General features: G+C 51.0%; 7 protein-coding genes across 7 annotated transcripts; 4 read left to right on the top strand and 3 right to left on the bottom strand.

Annotated features, from left to right (window-relative positions):
- Nucleotides 1-1,804: 1,804 nt before the first annotated feature.
- Nucleotides 1,805-2,857, top strand: LRP88_14247 (uncharacterized protein; the record flags this gene model as incomplete). The annotated part of the gene is made up of 1 exon (XM_083250597.1): nucleotides 1,805-2,857. The coding sequence occupies one exon, from the start codon at nucleotides 1,805-1,807 to the stop codon at nucleotides 2,855-2,857; it is 1,053 nt and encodes a 350-aa protein (XP_083093662.1).
- A 5,719-nt stretch (nucleotides 2,858-8,576) lies between these two features.
- Nucleotides 8,577-10,256, bottom strand: LRP88_14246 (uncharacterized protein; the record flags this gene model as incomplete). Its single annotated transcript, XM_083250596.1, has 1 exon — nucleotides 8,577-10,256. The coding sequence occupies one exon, from the start codon at nucleotides 10,254-10,256 to the stop codon at nucleotides 8,577-8,579; it is 1,680 nt and encodes a 559-aa protein (XP_083093661.1).
- A 1,320-nt stretch (nucleotides 10,257-11,576) lies between these two features.
- On the top strand, nucleotides 11,577-12,724 carry LRP88_14245 (SAM-dependent methyltransferase UbiE/COQ5 family protein; the record flags this gene model as incomplete). Its single annotated transcript, XM_083250595.1, has 5 exons — nucleotides 11,577-11,768; nucleotides 11,819-11,923; nucleotides 11,988-12,330; nucleotides 12,384-12,632; nucleotides 12,684-12,724. The coding sequence occupies 5 exons, from the start codon at nucleotides 11,577-11,579 to the stop codon at nucleotides 12,722-12,724; spliced, it is 930 nt and encodes a 309-aa protein (XP_083093660.1).
- A 1,349-nt stretch (nucleotides 12,725-14,073) lies between these two features.
- LRP88_14244 (uncharacterized protein) lies at nucleotides 14,074-14,703 on the top strand (the record flags this gene model as incomplete). Its single annotated transcript, XM_083250594.1, has 4 exons — nucleotides 14,074-14,186; nucleotides 14,243-14,352; nucleotides 14,408-14,516; nucleotides 14,574-14,703. 4 exons carry the CDS (start codon nucleotides 14,074-14,076, stop codon nucleotides 14,701-14,703), a joined length of 462 nt encoding a protein of 153 aa, XP_083093659.1.
- A 427-nt stretch (nucleotides 14,704-15,130) lies between these two features.
- Nucleotides 15,131-16,063, top strand: LRP88_14243 (carbon-nitrogen hydrolase family protein; the record flags this gene model as incomplete). Its single annotated transcript, XM_083250593.1, has 1 exon — nucleotides 15,131-16,063. The coding sequence occupies one exon, from the start codon at nucleotides 15,131-15,133 to the stop codon at nucleotides 16,061-16,063; it is 933 nt and encodes a 310-aa protein (XP_083093658.1).
- An 86-nt stretch (nucleotides 16,064-16,149) lies between these two features.
- On the bottom strand, nucleotides 16,150-17,152 carry LRP88_14242 (aromatic alcohol reductase; the record flags this gene model as incomplete). The annotated part of the gene is made up of 3 exons (XM_083250592.1): nucleotides 16,150-16,596; nucleotides 16,648-17,067; nucleotides 17,123-17,152. 3 exons carry the CDS (start codon nucleotides 17,150-17,152, stop codon nucleotides 16,150-16,152), a joined length of 897 nt encoding a protein of 298 aa, XP_083093657.1.
- Nucleotides 17,153-17,650: 498 nt separating this feature from the next.
- On the bottom strand, nucleotides 17,651-20,215 carry LRP88_14241 (transcription factor domain-containing protein; the record flags this gene model as incomplete). Its single annotated transcript, XM_083250591.1, has 2 exons — nucleotides 17,651-19,609; nucleotides 19,664-20,215. 2 exons carry the CDS (start codon nucleotides 20,213-20,215, stop codon nucleotides 17,651-17,653), a joined length of 2,511 nt encoding a protein of 836 aa, XP_083093656.1.
- Nucleotides 20,216-20,836: the final 621 nt, after the last annotated feature.

Raw genomic sequence — 20,836 nt, 5'->3', positions numbered from 1 at the left:
CCACTGTCATCAATCTACATTAGAATCGGCCTGACTGCTGTAACGTTGGTTGATCCTCGCATGATAGCGCCGCACTCTGCATCAATCAAGCATGACTGACTTCAGCAATGCTCGCTTCCAACAAGACAGCATCGCGGATAGATGGGTCAGGTACGAGGACGACTGGTCGGGCATATCGGATACGAAGGAGAGAAGGAGGGTCCAAAATCGCCGTAACCAACGAATCCTCAGTATGACATAATGGCTGATCTAGACTTGTTTTGGGCTCGCTAACATTCGGTAGGGTTAAGGAGACGAAGGGAACTTAACCATGATGGCGGTGACGATGCGGAAGGCGAACATCATATTCCAGCTCCCGAAAGTCCAAACTCCCCGGGACACTGGAGATACGAAGACTCCAGCATCAGAGCCGTCACGGTCGCTATTAAGAAACTAGATATTCTTGATGCCGGACCAGAACATGATTGGATGATCCTTCAACGTTTCGAGGCGTTTGCACAGCAGCTCTACATAATACACTCTCCCCAACTTACAATCTTGCCGATTCTATCCCAGTTCAACTTTATCCGAGCTTTGCTGGCCAATATGGACACCTTGGATCTCTCGTCCAAGCAGATGGGCCACAACGCTCTGTCGCTGTTTAATTCGCCAGACAATCATCGACACCGGGCCTCAACACGAATTCCAGACGGGCTACGACCAACAGATCTTCAATCCACCACATTACACCACCCGTGGATTGATCTTCTTCCTATACCTGAGATGCGTGACAATTTGTTCCGACGAGGCTTAGACTGCTTCGATGAAGAGAAGCTTTGTCACGCCCTCCGCGGACGCATTCCAGATCATGATCCAGGCATGCTTATTTGGGGTGAACCTTGGGATCCAAATGGTTGGGAAGTAACAGAAGCCTTTGCTAGAACCTGGGGCTGGACCATCACTGGCTGTTGGAGCCTTCTACGTTCTACCAATAAGTGGCGAGCCCGGCGGGGCGAAAAGCCCCTGTTTAGTCTGACCAGATGAACCATTCAGACGAGATATTAGACTGATACCGGACTTGGCTGCATCACAAGTATCAATATAACGTGAATTCGAGAGTAGCTGGTTAATATATTTCTTTATTTGCCTATTCGTGGTCTCATGCACGCAGCCATGAAAGCTGAAATAGAAACCTCTCATCTACGTTTTGCCCGCCTCGCATCACTGATTGATTGCTAACTGCCACGGACGAAGCATCATTTCTAATCGACGACCCACGCCACTGCCCGCTAACAGGTCAATACTAAACTCTGCAGTCTAGGCAGTGTCCTCCAATAAAATAACGGGATGATCGGCTAATGTCTTTATGCAGCTGTCATCAACCTGCATTCGCAGCAAGCCCGGATTCCGCAGACCCTTAAAACCGAAACGACACATGGGGCTTATTAGTGCATGAATACCGGTAAGCCTGCAACGTTAAAGCTTATCTATACGGGACCGGGAGATTCAGACCTCCTGCCCCCCACTGTAGTGAGATGAGTAAGTGAGTGCTTATCAAGCATTGTGTTCCTCCAGCTTCGTGGACATGCTAGCACCAAGAATGAAGAAATGACACTCCACGCGGCTTCATATCTACATGTCTATCAAACGGGGAAGGGAGTTTATAGGTAGAAGGGGCGCGGGACTCCACCCATTCTAATCTTCTCTATCATCCTTCCTCGCCATTCTCCATTCCAGCCGACTACCCCTCGTATATCTACCCCAGACCGCACGACAGAGGAATCCCTACTCTTCCCAACTCCCAACACCAAAGCAAAGATCAACGATGCCAAAGGTAGCAAGATTTCACCAGCTGGGCGGGCCGGAGGTGCTGCAGATCGACGAGATTGCCTTTGAGGATCCAGCACCTGGTGAGCTGCTGTTGAAGGTCAACGGCATAGGGATAAACCGCATGGAAGTCTTCTTCCGCGCCGGTGGCTTCGGCAAGCCCAAGGCGTTTCCTGCCATGCTCGGGTCGGAATGTGCTGGGACGGTTCTGGCCATCGGCCAAGGCGTCGATGGGTTCGCGATCGGGGATCGCGTGGCGACCGTCCCGGGCTTCACGAGCGTTCCGGGTTTCGCTACTGAGATGAAAGGCCACGAATGCGCCGTGTACGGCGAGCAGGCTTATGTGCCGGCCGAGATGGCGGTGAAGATGCCCGACGGCATGTCGTTTGTTGATGGCGCTGCTTTATGGATGCAGTACAGCACAGCCTGGAACAGCATGGTTGACACGGCCAAGCTGCAAAAGGGCGAGTACGTTCTGCTGACGGCGGCAACGTCGTCGGTGGGAATTGCGGCGGCCCAGATCGCCAAATCGCAGGGTGCCATCCCCATCTGTACAACCCGGAGTCAGTCCAAGGTGGCCGCGCTGAAGTCGCTCGGCATCAAACATGTCATCGTGACGGATGAACAGGACATCGCGACGGAAGTGGCACGCATCACCGGCGGCGTCGGCTGCGGCGTCATCTACGACCCGATTGCTGGGAAAGGTGTCAGCAAATTGCTCGATGCAGTTGCAGTCAATGGCATGATCCTTATCTACGGTGTTCTAGACCTCGCTCCGGCCACGATTGACCCGCTGAAGGGCATGGCCAAGTTTGCAATCATCAAGTTTACAGCCGTGTTTCAGACACTATTGAACCCAGAGAAGCGCGCCAAGATGGTCGAGTTTGTACTCGATGGCGTTGCCGACGGGTCGCTAAGGCCTGTCGTGGACAAGACCTTTGCGTTTGAGGATATTGCTGAGGCGCATCGCTATCTTGAGAGCAATCAGCATATCGGAAAGGTGGTTGTTACAGTTGATCGAAGTACGCGTGAAGAGCTATCGGGGAGGTAGGCTAGTGTACCTAGTTTAAATTAAAGTCAGCCTAGGAAGGCATCTGAAAACCACTGTATAACTATCTATCTCCCTCTTTAGAGGTTATCCTGCGACACCACGGTGCTGATATAGGCTTCCTAGACGAGAATTCTCATGCAGCATATTGACTGGATCCCCTGCCATCAGGTACAGTCGCCCAACACAAGGGCGAGCCCTTCCAGTTGCCAAGGTCAGCGGCGGGTCACAGTCCTCCAATGCCGCCAACTCTCTGCGCATCTTGGGCCAGCGGGTGTGCATACTCACCATCCCCAACCAGGCTCCATCCCGCAGGCCTACACGCAATTCATCTCGGAGGAGCAAGTGAGATGCTGCCCAGTTCCAACCGTGACCGCGTTGTGGACTGCATGGAGGAGCTTGTCAAGTACACCATTGTCATGTTGTCTACTCAATATTACACAGATAGGATACCTTCTTTCTCGTCTAAATAAGATCTAAGGCCCCCTCAATGCCTCATAAACATACCATAGCATCATCATAACTGCGGCCATAGAGTGACCCTAAGTTCCTCAAGAGTGTCCTCTAAGGGGATGAGCAAGGCGTGATGAGAAAAGTCAAGTTAGACTTAATCAGATAAGTCTTGTCTTGTTAAGCAAGTCTGTAATGGATTCAGTACTTTTTTTAACGGCAAGGAAGTACCAAAAATCCAGTTGTATCAAACTACTGCACTTCAGACTCGTTGGAAGTGCTCAATGGCAGGATACTAGCGCCCCCGCGTTTGGGCGTCACGTGGGAGCTGAGTGAGGCCTTATCTCCTCTTTCAACCACCACGTCAGCACTGCTGAAGAAGACGAGTTCAAACTCGAGGACATTACCGATGGCGACTTCGATCGATTCTAACCAACGGTCTACCAAGCTTTGCAGCCGCTGTACCGTGTTTCAGCTGGTAGACACACCACTGGATGGCATCTTTGCAAGCCCCGAGAACCAAGAACGAGAAACTGACCTGGGCTGGGAAGTCGAGCGAGCTCCCGATGTTTTGTACCAGGTCTTTGATGGCTCTGATTGCGAATCTTGTGCCTTTTTCAAACGAATTCTCTTTTGGTGGGATATAGAAGACAAACCACCGACTATTTCCTCAGAGACAACCGTCCACCTCTCGCTCCACCATGTTTTCGGTCCAGACAATGCTCATGGATATGGGCTAAGGGCTATACGCATCAAACTCAGACATGGTAAAAACTGCACCTGCTTCATATTTTAACGGCAGCTAACAGGAGACCGAACAGATGGCCAGGAAGACGTTCATCTTGACTGTCCTGTCACAGCCGTCGCGGATGATGATACGGCGACGCCTCTTGGGCTCCGGCCGCCTCTATCCCACATCAGTGAAGAGACTGTGCGCTGGATGAAGTCCAGAATGGACTTATGCGTGTCTCATGACCACATTAATCCGCAAAAGACTTTCATCCCCGATCGACTTATTGAAGTTGGACCAGATCAACTACGACTGGTCCTGACTAAAGACATGGTTAACCCAGACTTGGAGATTCCGCATTATATCGCCCTCACGTACTGTTGGGGTCCCGAGCCACATGCTAGTAAGCAACTCAAGACGACCAGCCTCAATCTCTCGCAGCATCTGCAGACGATTCCAGAGTCCCTCTTGCCACAGGTCATTCAGGACTCTGTGGCCCTGGCAAGGGCCTTGTCCATCCCGTTTCTTTGGGTGGATGCTTTGTGCATCCTACAGAATGTATCGACAGACTGGGATAGTCAGTGTGCAGTCATGGAGCGCATTTATGGCAATGCGTACGTAACAGTTGCCGCTGCTGCCTCCTTGAACTGCGAGCAAGGATACCTGCAGAAAACCGACCGAGTCATCATCCCTTTAAACCCTCGCCCCAGCAACAATGCTTCTCTCGCCTTTGCAGTGTACTCTCCTCTCTATAAGGCTTCTGTCGGAGAAGAACTCGTCATAAGCCCCTGGCTTGAGAGAGGATGGACATTCCAGGAACGCATCACGGCAACCCGCCTGCTGATGTTTTCAAGAAGGAACATTCACTTCAAATGTCCATCATTTAGTGAATCGATGGGAAGGGATCAGGACACATATGATGCCGATTTCCGCATGCTCGGCCGCGACAAGCTTATTCCCAATGACAAACTCCGTACCTATCAAGAGTGGGATGAAACCATTTCTCAGCTCAACCCTGACAGGGCCCATTTCACCCGCGAGACAGACCTTCTACCGTCAGTTGCTGGCCTTGCAGCTCTGTTTCAGGAATATCTGGATGACGAGTACCTGGCCGGTTTGTGGAAGAACAATCTGCACCGGTGCCTCTATTGGACTTTGATGGGTATAGATGAAATCAGTTACGAGGCCCTCCTACAAAGACTGGAAAGCCCCTTTCCCTATCTTGCCCCCTCGTGGAGCTGGGCTAGTCTACGCCGCTACATCTGGTTCGACATGAACCATCCAACTCTGATAGCTGATTGCCGACCTGAATACACGGATCTAGTCCCCGCCATCACCCCGCGCGGTTCAACCGAGCTTGGTGAAGTAAGCCATGGCGCACTGGAGAGTATTTCGCCCATATTCGGACTGATTGCATTGTTGAGGACTTCTTCGCAACATCCGAGATCCCCGAACTCGTGGCTCCCATCAGTTTCCTGCTGATTGGGAGCACGATACGACGGAACTCAGATGCAAATTACTTCTCATCGCGGCATTCTGATAACTCCTTGATACTTGGCGACGATCACGAGGCGTCGTTTAGTCATGCGTCGTCCGATTCTGAGTCAGCCAGTGCCCAGGAGTGGACGAGTGAGGAGGTCGAGGATCCAGCTAATAGAACGGCATATGGACTACTCATTCACCCCACGGGAAACCCAGACGAGTACTATCGGGTTGGAACGTTTCTGTCTAAGCCTTTTAGATCGGGAGGTCTATCATTCTTTAACAATCTTGAGCCCAGGCGAGTAAGACTTGTATAAGATCCTTTAAATTAAGTAAATAACTATCAGCGCCTTCGCCTTTAGGTATATTACTTTATGGCATCTTTATAAGCCCCGAGAACTAAGGCCAAGAAAATATCATAGCTTCCCTACTATATCAAGTATACAAAGTCTTTAAGAAACAAGCGTTTAGTTCAATCAGATGTCAGGTAAGTAAGATCTAATCTAGTAGGTTAAAACCCGCTGCGCCCCTTAAGGTATCCATGGGCGCCCGTCGGGCATTCTGCCAGGTATCCATCTTACACTTCAGAGCACAGCCGAACAGGTGACTAGTCTATTTCTAGCCACCTATGATCTGTCACTGTTCCTCGCCAACTCTCCACCAACCCAGCCATTCATCCAAGGTCATACCTCGTTCCTTCGCAAAGGTCCACCAACCCAGCTTTCTTCATATTCACAACCACCCAATTTGACCATGTCTATTTATGCCAAGCATCCTTTGCTACCAGGCCAGACCCATATCCGCCTCCTGCAGATAATACCGGGATCTTCCAAGGACGATATATCTTGCACAATCAGTACCTTTGACATGAACACGGCTCCCAATTATCACGCGCTGTCATACGAATGGAGACCAAAGTCTCCTTTGGCGCTCATCCATGTCATGGGCCAGCCAACAACAATCTGATCGAATCTTTTCACCTTTCTATCGCGTCTCAAAGCGCATGCCTCACATGGCTACCTGTGGTGCGACTCCATCTGCATCGACCAGGCCAGTGACTACGAACGTAGTCACCAAGTTCAGCTGATGAACCAGATCTACCGCAAAGCGCAGTCTGTCCTGGTGTGGCTAGGCGAAGCACGCGAGAACAGCCACATCACCCTACGCGCCATCCACCTGTTAAGCACTTGCACGGACAATGCATCTAGAGCTGCCTACTTGACAGATCGAGCGACAGTGTGGCAAGGCCTGGCTGACCTTTCCAAGCGGAGGTACTGGACAAGAATCTGGATCGTCCAGGAGATCACAGTGGCACGAGACGCCGAGAACTTCTGCGGAAGCGAAGTGATTCTGTGGTCAACATTCGCAGCGGCGTGCAAATCCCCCCCGCACCATCTTACGGCGTGGGGTTCGGACTTGTGGGCTCCGTTGGCTGAAGATAAAGCAGTTGGAGACGACGGCAAGCAAACAAAGAGGCGCTATACGACAAGTGAACTCTTCCACAGCACCATGTACGGGCTCATTTGCTCGCAGAGACGCTGGCCGACCCAGATGGAATCTTTTGCAACCCTTTATGAGCGCTACAAAGATTCTGGTTGTGAGGACGGCCGGGATCGGATTTTTGCCTTGTTGGGCATCGCAACTGAGGTCGCGTTCGAGCGCGGATATACCGTTGAGTACCACATGACCAAGGAGGATACATTCGTTTCCCTGGTTGCCTGGGGAGGAAAAGGAGCAGTGAAAATAAACTGCCGCATCCAGTTTGCACGTCTGACTGCCGAAGCCATGGAACTGACATGGCCGCACTATCAGTTGGAGTCTAGCCTTGAGTCCGAGTCCCAGAGGTCACCCAGCTTCTTCAAGTGGGTTCACCAACCCTTGGCGATATCATTGCGCTGTCACACTCTCGGGGAATGGTGGTTTGACAGACAACTGGAGACGACAGGGGCGACAATTTTCAGGTCAGACTCAAGGGCTGAGGTTCATCTCCCATCTGATACAAAGGAACATGATGGGCACCTTGACTTGCATCTGTTCGGTTTTAAAACTTCTGAAGTTCTTCTCGCCTGCCAGGTCACTAGGGGAAATTCCTGGACAGTTGTGAGTAGAGCATATTATGCCAGCAAAGAGAGTCGGGGCCGACAGCGTGTACCTAGCGTCTTCAAGGGATTGAACGTAGCTGCCGGTGGAGCCGGCGGTTTTGGAGTTCAGCTCGAGAATGTCGCTCAATTCATGGAGATCTTTCTAGACAAACGTGACCTTGAGCCGCCCTAGCCAACGAGCTCGAGCCAGCTCGGCCGCGCAAGGGGGGCAGGGTCACTGAGCAGGGTCAAGGAAAGTCAAAATAGGAACTTGGAAGAAGTCCTCGAAAGACTCAAAATCGGGAGTTCAGTGAATTTGGACTCGTGGGGGGAGGAGGGGGGAGTGTTAACGTGATGGACGATGATTCTGTAGATGCGGACTTGGACAAACTCATGGCTCCGTCAGAATGGTTACCGAGGTCTCGGCTACCCTCGACATCCGTCGAGAAACCCAGAGAGCGAGATGGCGCGTCTCCTAACTACCTATCTTCTAACACGTTGCGGTCCAGTGGGCAGAGCTTTACAGGACAGGACTTGGAAGCACCACGGCGGTACCGTGGTCACGGTTGACGCAGCAAGAGTGAATCGCTGCACAAGATATCTGAACACGAACATGACAGTACCTAACAGTGACTTCACCCTTTGCATGGTTCCATTGCCATGTACGAACAGTGAGGTTATATTATCTCTAACAGGAGTGCACCCATGGCCCTTGTTGTTACAGGGATGCATAGCTATTAAGCCAAGTTATGAGGTACTTTATCACGGTTTAGGTTGAATAAGATCGTTAGATAAATACACTGAGCCGTAGCTATATAAACAGCCAGCAGCTAACTAATATTTAACGCTAAATCTCTAACCTGATGATTTAAGAACATCTTGTAAAAAGATTAAAAATACTCCAAGACATTAAATTTCAGAAAGAAAATAAGGGGAGTGGCTGGGGAACGGTGGGCTATCATGAGTGATACACGCCTAATCAGTTGGCTGTAACGGACATTCTAGAGAGCAAAAAGTCGCAACGCCCATCGGCATCAATATCCTTCATCTGAATCGGTGTGCTCGAGTTGATATACAGAATCTCGCTGGACGAACCGTACTCCGGCCACTTGATGTCTGATGATGAAAGCCCAATGTTGGGGTCACCATGAATAATAAACGATGAGTAGTAATGCTGCAGTTTCCGACCGATTTCTGCCCCCACAGAAGTGTCGTTTGCAGAAATGGCTTGCGTTGGAAAAATCAAGGCAGTATAAGCCCCGTGGTAGGCAGTGTCATAAGTCGGATATCCGTAGATGAATTTGTAGACGGGCTGAGCACCATGCCTATCAGCCAAAGAGAAAGCCTCGGCGGCAGAACTGGCGAGGCGGTAAGATGGACACTGAATAAACGCATCTCCGATGACGAACTCGGCCCTTTGCTGTGTTCCCTTGTAGGCGAATGGACCAACTGCTTCGGGGGGGTAATAGTCTTGGAGTCGGCCAAAGAAGTTCGCACCACCATTGAAAAGGCTTTGTACCCTATCTTGATACTTTGATTCGGTGGTGATGTCTTGTGGTGTAAACGCGAAGCCTTCGTTGCCGTCTCGTGTCGTCAAAATGGGAACTTTGGCAAAATGCCCGGCCTCTGCCTCCCGTGTTGGAAAGTCTCGGATGTAGCGACCATCAATTGCAGGTGAGAAATAAAACATTCCATACAGAGTGTTGGCAGATGCAAGGACTTTGTTCTGGGCACGGTTGTACTCCTCTGCGGACAGGTCTTGCAGACAGGAAATATCGCTGCAGTTTGAAGCAGACAGAACCTCTCGATACTGCTGTTCAAGCTGGCTAGGGCTGAAAATGGACGGCACCCAAGGATACTCGGCTATCGCGGCTCGATACGGGGGATGCTCCTCTCCGCCATTCCATATGAGTTGGTGAACGACTGAGCCACCACCAGCTGATCCGCCGCTGATAGTGACTTGGTTTGGATCTCCGCCGAATGAAGCAATGTGACGTTGAACCCACTCCAGAGCAAGTCGTTGATCGTGTAGCCCGGCATTAAGTGTCTCGTTTCCTGCGCCGCCAAGAAACCCAAAGCCAGATAGGCGGTATTGAATGTTGACCACGATGAACTGGCCTGGCGTTGCAGCCATGAAGCCTGGGGATGGTATAGTTGTGCTGCCTCCCGCCACATAGCCTCCTCCATGAATGATGACCAGTACAGGAAGACTCTCGGACACGGGCTCACCCGGAGCATAGACGTCCAACAGCAGACAATCCTCGCTCTCTTGACGGTTTCCAAAGTGATTGCTGGCTGCTTGAAATGCTTTCGCCTCGGGGCTTTCCGGAGACCACCCAGGCCATCCTTGATAGCAGATAGGACCAAACGCAGTCGCGTCGAAGATGGAATTTCCTCCAGACTCGGCACTCTCAATGGCTACTGGGGGTTTGAGGCGTCGATCTCCAGTGGGCGCTACACCATATCGAATGCCCAACCACGCGTTGATAGGCACGGTCGACGAGGTCAGTCGAGTTCCTTGAACCTGGAGATAGCCCAGGTCCACTAGTTGACCATTGGGCCCTGAAAAGTTCGCATAGCTGGGGGCGGTGTATTGAGATGTTGATAGATTTGCAAATGCGATTGCTGAGAGAAGAGAGGACCACGTTGGCGGATGCATCCTGCGGAGAAAGGGGATATATACAAGAGGAAAAGATTGAATCTGTTGGTTTGCATGGAACACGGGCGGACTTTACTAGCTATATACCGTACAGTAGTCGGTCAATACAGACGAGATGGCCATTTCCGATTGAAGTTTGGCTAACATAATGTAATGCAAATTCATCGCGCAATGACCAACAGTTTCTCGCCTCGATTACGCGGCAACACGCGCTTCAGCCTCATCTTCGCTCTGGGGAATGGGGCAACAGGCATACAAAAGGTAAGGGGATACCTTGTTAAACGGCTGCCTGCTTTCGCCAGGCCGCTCTGAAGCCCTTCCGGGCCCTCGCCAAGCCTTTTGACTGAGAGGGAAATGGGTGCCTGACTAGGCTGTACTTTTATCAATGAAGCGAGTCTGCCAGTCTCCGATGCCCGGGATTAGCGACGGCAATAACTCCGAACTGCGTTCCTTGGCGTATTCGGAGTTAGCGCTTTGGGCGTAAGGCGAGCGTATAAATGAGACAGCCCGTTAACTAGCCCTAACATGGAAGTCTATTAGGACTGACTGTTCAGGTAAGCGTTGCAGGCCTCTGCGGCGGACTTTAATACGTTTATAGGTAGTAGTAAAGAAGCCTCCTGGCCCGCGGAGAGGGCCATTCGATCTGCTGTGCTGACGGGCGGCTTCGTATCCAGTAAGGCACCACAGAAGTAGCAGTATGCCCTTCTTACCGCCATTTTTGTGTGGTCGTTTCGGGTATTTGACTTCAAGCCTCGGCATTATCATGGTTTGAGGAGATCCATACCCAGGGGGAGCCCAGACATGAACTCAGAGGGCCGATCCATGAAGGTAGCCACCTCGAAACTCGTGCCAGATGGATAAAAGAGAGTGTTGGCTTTCAGCCCAGTCCAGCCTAGTCACCAGAAACCAGTAGGTTGGGGGACCCTGAGACGATCAGTTCCAAGCTTTGGGATGTTCTGGATGTGGACGCACCCGAACCGCTACGCTGCCAATAGTTTCGGCACATCGCGAGTTGCTGTCGTCGATATGGCACTGATGTTGGTAACGGCCTGTTGCATTTATCTTGGGGTCACAGATCGACTTGTGCATTTGTAAGCGTGGCACTTTGGATCTGCAGTGACGTATGGCCCATAGGTATGTATCTAGTACACTTGCCTGTGTGGCATCCTAAAAGCAATCTCACCACATTAGCTGTAGAGGATACAAACTTGGGTTTTAAACAATGACATATCGAAGGGCTGCAGTAAAACTATAGCTCATCCACGCCGCGACGCATTCTCCGGCAGTCTTTTCCTACGCCAACAACTTTTAACATTCCAAATGGAATCCCAAGAGATCTATAACCAAGTCAACAGGCGATACGGCTCAATCATCAAGAGCAGCACCGGCAACTATGAGCAGACCGTAGCCAAGGCCTTCGGATACACAAAACAAGAGCTAGCTAGCATCCCCGAGGGTGCGAACCTTGGCCTGAGCTGCGGCAACCCCACAGCGATTGCGAGGCTGAGAGAGGTGTGTATGTTCACTCGTAACGGCGCGCTATTTTGACTGATGGGGAAAAGGGCGAAACAGTCATCGATCTCGGGTCTGGCGCTGGCCTCGATGTGTTTACGGCAGCGAAGAGAGTCGGCCTTACGGGTAGGGCTATTGGAGTTGACATGAACAAGGTGCCCAAGCTCTTCCCCTTTGGATAATTACTACGTCCATCATGTGTCTAATGTATGTTTATAGAGTATGATTGATAAGGCGAATGCCAACAAATCTCGCGTCGGCGCCTCAAACGTCGAGTTCATCGATAGCCCCATAACATCCACCCCAGCACCTGACAACACTGCCGACTGCATAATCAGCAACTGCGTTATCAACCTTGTCCCTGCTGAAGACAAGCAACTGGCGTTTAATGAAATGTTTCGACTACTCAAGCCCGGCGGCCGAGTTGCCATCAGTGATATACTCGCGCACAAAGAGTTGACAGATGTGATGAAGAAGGACATGGCTCTATACGTCGGGTGCATTTCAGGGGCCAGTCAGGTCAGTGAGTACGACAAATTTCTGAGGAATGCAGGTTTCGAAGGTCAGTCATGTTGTCCCGAAACTGCGTGACAGAGGCTGATCAGTCCTTGACAGACATTCTCATCGTGGACAGCAACTGTGACTTGAACGTGTACTGGAGCGCAGCCGACGGCGAGCCTCCGTGTTGTGGGGCAGACACTTCCAAGACGCAAGACGAGGCCTCGTATTGCTGCAGTCAGGACCTGAAACACGGTTCCTATACTGAGCAGGAGCCATGCCCCCAGGACCAGCCGAGTTTAATGGCCGGCGAAGCCGACAGACTGGCCAACCAGCTCGGTATCACCGGCCTTAACGAATGGGCAGGTAAGAATTTAGAGAGTTTTACGTGAAAATATGCTCACTGGCCCTTGATAGGCTCCTTTCAGGTGTATGCAGTTAAGCCGGTAACGAGCTGAGAACGATCGGCCTGGGAGAGGTTCAGCGATGCGGCACAGCTATGGTCTGAGTGTCATTTCAAAGTCCCATTCAACTGGTAGAGTAAGACAATGAGGTACTTCTCCTTCTTTGTTGGCTTGTTCTCTGCCAAGTAGACTCACCTCTATGATACCTGAAGTAATATTGCCCAGATACGTTAAACGCGGTTCCATGCAGACTGCAACTCGCATCCCAGTCACACATATACGATGCATTTCACAGCCCCTTCTGCAGTCTTTTCAAAGTTTTAAACATTTTTGAATCATTTGATCAATAATTGACACAATTATGCACGTTGCAGTCCTTTGATTCGTAGCCTCCAGCCAGCCAAGCACTTCCAATTCCTTCCAAGGGTGACCTAGTGCAGCTAAACAATAGTGTCTCTCCTCATTAACCCTTTGAATCACGTATACCTACAGGTCTCACACGACATTTGCATCATGAATGTTGATATGTCTCGGGCGATAAGCCTAAATTGCTCAACAAGGTGCCGTGGCTAAGCTGAACCGTCCTATTTGAAGCGCACGCGAGCAAGGGGTCGCAGTCGAGGTCGGTGTCTTGGATTGCCTTATAAATATGATGCAAGCTCACTGATTGGGAAGCACCCGTTGTATGTGGCTTGTTTCTTGGAGCTGAATCTGGCTGGAGGATGACTGGCTGCTGGTGGCTTCCTGTTGCGTGATAAGCCACAATACCGTAAAATTTCCAGCTTGAGAAGAGCAAGTGTTTGAAAACACATAGGAGAAATTTGAAAACTTCCTAGAGGATGAATTGAAATAGCCAAAGAGAAGCTGTTTGTTTCCAACAAGACTGTCACTGTCGTATCTTCTCTCTCGCCTGTGAAAGAAGTGGGAGATATCTTTGCGAGAGAAGAGGGGTTCCACCACTCATGCATGTCTCTCAACCCCGCGATGCAGGGTTTCGATAATTCAGCTGTTGGTTCCTCAGCCAGACGGGAACCAGGCCGGTCCCGTATATGTCTCAGCTTTGATGTCTATAGCTCTTGACTAAGCGCCTACATCCCGTCTAGACCCTTATTTTCACTATGAGACCTGGATGGCCTCATTCTTGCCGGTCTATTCTGTGGCTTGTTGACTGCGTATGGGCCAAGTTCCAGACCTTCTCGGCACTTGATTGAGAGGGCATTGGGCATTCATGAGCCATCCCCGAGGAATGTCGGATGAGGGGCCTTTGCCGTGGCTCTTTGCATCTGTCGGCCATCTTGAGGTCTATAAAAGCCCAAGCATCCTCTTAGGAGGACATCTCTCTTCCCTCATCAACTCACACTTCAAACCATCAACAACTTCTTTTCAAGCTTCAAAACCTCATCATGCCTTCCAACGATCCCGTCTACCGCTTCAAGGCCACCCTCCAGGTCCAGGGCGCCGGCAGCTTCGTTGACCAGAACGCCGGCGGTGGCCAGGACCCCCCTGTCATCGGCTTGTGAGTTCACATCAACGTCAAGCCTTTGCAACTACTGACATCTGGGCCATCCAAAGCGCTCAACAGGGCAACACCAACCAGATCTGGGAGTTCTACGCCGTCCCAGGCTTCGAGACTCGTGTGGTGATCAAGAACACTGCCACCAAGTACGTTCTTTACACCAACGGTAAGTACTGCCCAGTAAGAATTAGGTTGATTCGGTACTGACTAAGTTTTGATAGCTCTCCAGAACAAGGTCCAGCTCGGCAAGAATGACGTATGGGATGCTGCTTCTCAGTGGTATCTTGAGGGAGGACCCGTCGATGGCATCGACAGTGGCAGCATCGTCAGGTAAGGCAGCACCAGATGACTTGATATGAGCACCTACTGACTGTACAAACAACTTAGACTTCGCAACGTCAAGTACCCTAACGGCTACCTGGATCTTTCGGGCGGTGACAAGACCAACGGCACTGCCATCCTTGTCTGGCCCGGCCACGGCGGCAACAACCAGGCTTTCAAGCTCACCAAGGTTTGAAGTCATTGAGAGATTGTGACTCGACCCTTTGGAGAACGCGCCTTGTGCAGCACTCCATCTCAACGTGTCTTGGCTATTCCTCATGTACCTCCGTCCCTCTTTAGATAGTCTCGATACTAAGAACTACTCTTTTCGTGGCCGCGAACTATTATTGTCCGTTAAATCAGTTACACTAAGATGATTAAGTGATCTATAACTCCATTTACATGAGGAAATGTCATGTAAGCCTTGTTGCTGCTGTACTACCATGTCACCAATCGGATCCCGCATGAAGATCGGGAACAGTTCCCGAGAATCCGACCCCGAAAGTATGAGTTGAGTGTCTTCCTACCCCTCTTCTCATATCACCTCATTGACCTACCCGCCTTGGGCCTCCTTACCAGATCTTATATCATCAATACATTGTCACTCTGCGCTTGTTTTGGCCATGTCTACTATCAGTAGCCCGGTTCTCAAACAGCCTGTGAAGCTGGCATGCGTTCAACTCATGCAGCCCGTCGAGGGCTCAGACAAGGCCGCGATACTCCAGAATGCAGCCACTCACGTCGCTAAAGCCGCCTCGTCTGGCTCCAAGATCATCGTTCTCCCCGAGTACTTTAACTCTCCTTTTGGAAGCCAATATCTCTCCGAGTACGCCGAGACACTCCTACCGTCGCCGCCTAGCCGAGAGAAGGCTCCGACATTCTACGCCCTTTCAGCTATGGCCGCAGAAAACAAGGTGTATTTGATCGGTGGCTCGATTCCAGAATTCAACCCGCAAACGAAGAAACACTACAACACAAGCTTGATCTTTGATCCTGAGGGTAACTTGCTGGCAACGTACCGCAAGGCCCACCTCTTCGATGTGGACATTCCAGGAAGGGTGACCTACTATGAATCCGAGTACCTGGACTCTGGCAACAAACTGGGTTTGATCGATCTGCCCTACTATGGCAAAATTGCTGTTGCAATTTGCTACGATATTCGGTTCCCAGAACTTGCAACCATTGCAACTCGCAAGGGTGCCTTTGCCCTCATCTACCCCAGTGCATTCCCCATTGCCACTGGATCCATACACTGGCGTCTACTAGCCCAGGCTCGAGCTCTAGATAACCAACTTTATGTCGTCCTCTGTGGCCCTGCCCGAGACACTAGGGGCACTCTTGTTGCTTGGGGCCACAGCCTAGTGGTGGATCCTATGGCACAGGTGGTTGTTGAAGCCGAAGAGAAGGAGACAATTGTCGAGTGGGAACTGGATCCAGATGAGATCACTAATACAAGGAAGAGCATCCCGGTGAGTGCACAGAGACGGTTTGACATATATCCGGATGTCAGCGCAGGGGTGATACAGTTTGAGGATCCAAAGCTTGAGGAGCCTTGAGTGGATGGAATGCCCATCATCTCAGTTCATTTAAGTTCAAACTTCTCTTTATTAGCTAGCATGCTGGACACTCTCTTCTAAGTCTCTCATAGCTCATCTACAATACTCTTAATCAGTTCCTCGAGATTCTCCTGCTCCAAGCCAAGAAGCGTGTTGGCACTCTTCTCGGGCTTGAGCGCATGACCTGCTCCATCAGCAAACAAGAACTGCTGAATGTACTCTCCAAAGGCGCTGTAATCATGCTTTGCAAGCTTCTCATCACCAATCTTCTCTAACTCGGCGCCGCTAACATGAGAGATCTCGAACTTGGCTCCCGTCACCTTCTCGGCGACCCGGAGAACTTCGTTCTGCGTGGTGACCACGCCAGCTATGTCGAGGTACTTGTTTGACGTGTCGTCTGGCTTCTTTAGGACTGCGGCTACGGCTTGGCCGATGAAACCGAGTGTGCTGGTGGAGTAGGGCTCGTTACCTGAGTCAACAATGGTGCCCTTGTGGTTCTTGAGGTCGACAAAGCTTCTGCCGCTTCGAATACTCTACACCAATTGTTAGCAACGTCTCTCGCGAGAAGTACTTCGGAAACCTACCCAATCCAGGAACAGTCCGTTGGAGACTCCAGTCCAGGAGAACCACTCATGCTGCTTTGCAAGTTCGATCAGATAGTCAGTGTTGCGAATCTTGGGTGCAAGTAGACCACCAATCTTGGTATCACGATACTCGCGAGATGGAATTCCAAACTCTGAGGGAATGAATCTTGGGACCTTGGCGGCAATGACAGCGTCAATGATGACCTTTTGGTTTCCGGCGGCTGCTGTAGCTGCCGTGGAAACGACTGCGTGCTGACCGGTGATGGTGTCCTTGACGGAATCAACAGAACTGATGTCAACTTTCTTGACTGTGACGTTCTCGGGAAAGGTGGCTGTTGACTCATTTCGAGTGATGGCTGTGACATCGAATCCAGCACTGAGGAGAGCGTCGACGACCTTGGTACCGAGAGTACCTGAGGCCTGATGAGTTGCAAGGTTAGCCGCTGTAAATCTGGCCATGCGTGAATTGGCTTACCCCAACAACCGCGACCTTTTGAATAGCCATATTTTCTGGGAATGTGTGCTTCTTCGGTGGAGAGTTAAGATCGACTCAATTAGGTAGGTGGGGAGACCAGATTGTCGTGTTTAATAGGTATGGACTAACAAACCCCCGAGATATCTTGCATACTTATGCTCTTCCCCTCCACGCTCAAACCATGGCATCATCTGAGCATGAGAGGACGTAACCTCATTGAACCATCACAATCCACTAATCGTTGAACAATATCCCCACTGCCGCATGATGCCATAGCTGCATACAATTTCACAAAGTGGGAGAGCCGAATAAGCATCACATAATACATTCATTATTCACAGCATTTTCCCAGTCCCGTTATATCATTTGGGTTACCTATGAGGTGCCTTGTCTGTAATTCTGAAGGAGTCGCAACATGGAGGGTGTCTGACACGATCGGGAGCATGCAAGATTCGGCTCAAAAGTCATCATGTAGAGGGGAAAATTCATGTGAAGAAGAGAAGATAAGAGGAGTAGCCATAGCCTCAATCACGCAGGCTCCATCTGGTTCAAGTTCAACTCCATGCCAACAGCAGACTGTAACCACGAATTCCAGTTAACGTCGTCAACCTCCATGGCGACATCCATATCCGCAAAGGAAGCAGAATTACCATCAGTAGTCGTCCACATCCAAGGCGAATCTACATCGCCCGTTGACTGTCCTCCGATCTCGCTCTGAAACTCCATGTTCGAACTGGGATGTAAACCAACAGGTCCGATCGGATGTCCCAGTTGCTCTCCTGCAGATACAGCGTCTGGGTTTGATCTTTGCCATGTATCGTGGTTAGAAAGTGGAGGGTTGTCGTGTAGAGCATCGATACCCTGCGTGATGCTTGGTGCCTCGAAACCACTCCCACCGGCCAAAGGAACTGGGGGTTGCCTGCTGGGGTCGAAAGAGCCAGTGACGAGTTTTCTCCAGTACTCAAGGAAAGGCTCTTCCCCATTTCCAGTAGAAAACGGCCCTGAGCTCGCAGGCGCAGGCACTTGAGAATCGCGTTGTTCAAGCAAGTCGATAGGTATCCCATTGGCTCGTATCTCAGCGAGCTCCATCTCTCGCTGCTTCCTTGCCTTGGCCATCAACTTCCTCAACGGCACCCAAACTCTCGAGTGCTTCGACGTATTGTGTTGCGATGGAATCAACCAGCTGCTGTGCAAATCGACCCAGGCTCTTTCAATAACTGGTGACCACTTCCGACGGCATATCTCTATCATGAGATAGACGATAGCATACCAGTGTGTATATGTCTGGTAGATCCAACGCCATTGACGACACCTCTGCTCGGAGTTCAAGGCGTGGTTGTACTCGGCAACTTCTATAGCTGCAACGAGAAGTTTATCCCGAACCTCTCCAGAAAAGCGCTCATCTGGCGACGCAAAAAGAGTGGGGAGGTATATGAGGAGGATCAACTTGGACCGCATCAAGCGCAGGCACGTAAGGCCTACCCAGTGTAAAATGTCGCCCCGTTCAACTGAGAATTGGAAGTACCCGTGCTCAACCTTGTCACAGACTTCATCCAATAGGCGGGTCTGCTCATCGAGACCTAGACCAACTCCGTTGATGGTGGATGCCATGATTTGCTTTGAGACGTCGGATAGCTCGAGCATGGCGAGGGCGAATGACATGTCGGTGAGTGTCTCCCGCGCAGGGGGCATCTCTTTGGTATCGGGGTCAAGGTCCTCGTCGTTGATGTTGAGGGGCATCTTAGTATCGAAGCTATCCCTGGATATCGTGAACTCTGTTCCTTGATCTTCAGACGCTCGAACGTCAATAACGCAAATCATCCACCACAGTCTTCGTCGCTGTTCCACTTCAAAGGGTGTCAGATGTGGGAACCTCGATCCATCTCGATGGAGACCAAGAGCTTGAGCCATTCGGATCAAGAGCCCCGTCATCATCCATACATATCTGGGGTTATCGTGACGACGCACAAGCATGAGAAAGATGGCAAAGGCTTGAACGAGCACAGTATTAGGGTCGTTCAGAAAGTCAGCCTTGGCCAGGGCATGTTCCAAACCCAATCGATATTTCAGATTGAGCTCTGCCTTTGTCGAGCCAAAGTTGGTCATAACATCGTCCTCCTCCATTGATGTGACTGCGGCGTAGTAGATGGAGAACATCAAGGCTTCGTTGGCGGGTGAGAGGTGTGTGCCAGAACTGCGGGTCTCGCGGATCATTTTCCTGATGGTGGGCATGTGAACGATGCGTGCGACAATGTTGACGTTCTCGGAGAAGATGTCGAGTAAAAAGGGGACTTGTGATGGAAGTGGACGTAGGTCTGCAACTTCTGGGGCAGCACCTGTGAGGTTGTGCCGGAATAAGAATGCGTGTCGTTCTGAAGGTGCTCTCTCCAGTTCTCGTGTGGAAGGGGTAGTTAAGGGAAGGTCATCATCCGAAGACTCGTCTCCGTCGCTGGGCAGTCCTCGAGTGTCCATCTTCAAACCATCGAGCTATGTGAACAAGTCATTAGCCCTTGTCTAGCTGATAGCAGGGAGTTTACATACCTCATCACTAATTCGAGACCAGAAGCCACTGGCAACATATCTCGCTCGACTCCCATCTTGCAAAACCATCCTACCAAAGTACTTTTGCACGTCCGAGGTGGTTGACGTCGAAGGACTCGATGCATCTCGCCTCCCATCAGACGGAGAATTACCTTGAGCAGAGCCACTCCCAGCAGGACTCGCACCAGCGCTCGCCTGTTCAAGCTGTCCTCTAAGCTCCTTAACCAAATCCTCCAAGTTTCTCAACCGCTCCATTACCTGCTCACCCGCCGGTTCCGCATCATGGGCACCCTCCTGTACCGACCCGTCGGCAACGCGCTCGAGCCGACGCGCCCATCTCGGCGGACGGTCATTCGACGGTACGACGCAGGGAATACCGGCCCGACGACAGTTTGAGCAAGGCGATAGCTTGTCGCAGCGAACTTTTCGGCTGCGGCAGACGACGCAGCTCCGGAGCTTGGCGGTCCTCGCGGGGACGGCCGAGCTCGCGTTTTTCTCGGCCGCCGAAGCCGAGGCGGACGCGAGATGGTTTGGCGGAGGTGCCGATGACATGGCGCGTTTGTGGGGGCAGGACGAGAGTATGCGCGCTGGCTTAACGATTCAGGTGCCCGTCATGCCCTAGATTCAGTGCTTATTGATGTCAGCCTCTCTCTTCTTCAAGTTGAGTCCGGCTTGCTGTCGCATTACGGCATGGGAGCGCAGGGCGCAGACAATAGGCATCTGTTTTTAACAGTGGAGACTAATACAGAATATCTAAGCTCGTAACATTTCAACAGTTTCAACTATTTTCTTCCCCTTTCTTGTCATTGGCATTATCTATAAGTCTCTTATTAAGTGTTTGCTACTATCATCGCGAGACTTAAACCTCTCCTCCCTAGGATATTTGGTATTGAACTACAGAGGGCAGGTACTTCTGATGCCTCCTGTTAAGACGTCAACCTAACGATAAGCGCTATCACGGCCCCGCACTCCGGCCCGGCGTCACCCGCCTTCCGGTTCAGGGTAGGCAGCCGCTGCTTGGATCTCGCCCGGTTCAAGCTGTTGGGCGTGGTGGAAATGGCTCCGAGGGATAAAAATATGTATGTATAAGTATGACGAAATAACATTAAGATGTTAAAGAAACTTGCTAGTCTATCCATAAATCATAGTATGCCCGAAGCTCGCTCGTTTACA

This window comes from Fusarium phalaenopsidis, assembly GCF_050370095.1.
Source record: "Fusarium phalaenopsidis strain FUZ10S chromosome Unknown contig_32334, whole genome shotgun sequence".
NCBI lineage: Eukaryota > Fungi > Ascomycota > Sordariomycetes > Hypocreales > Nectriaceae > Fusarium > Fusarium phalaenopsidis.
The sequence above is the reverse complement of the archived record's forward strand: the minus strand, read 5'-3'. Positions and strand labels throughout refer to the sequence as shown.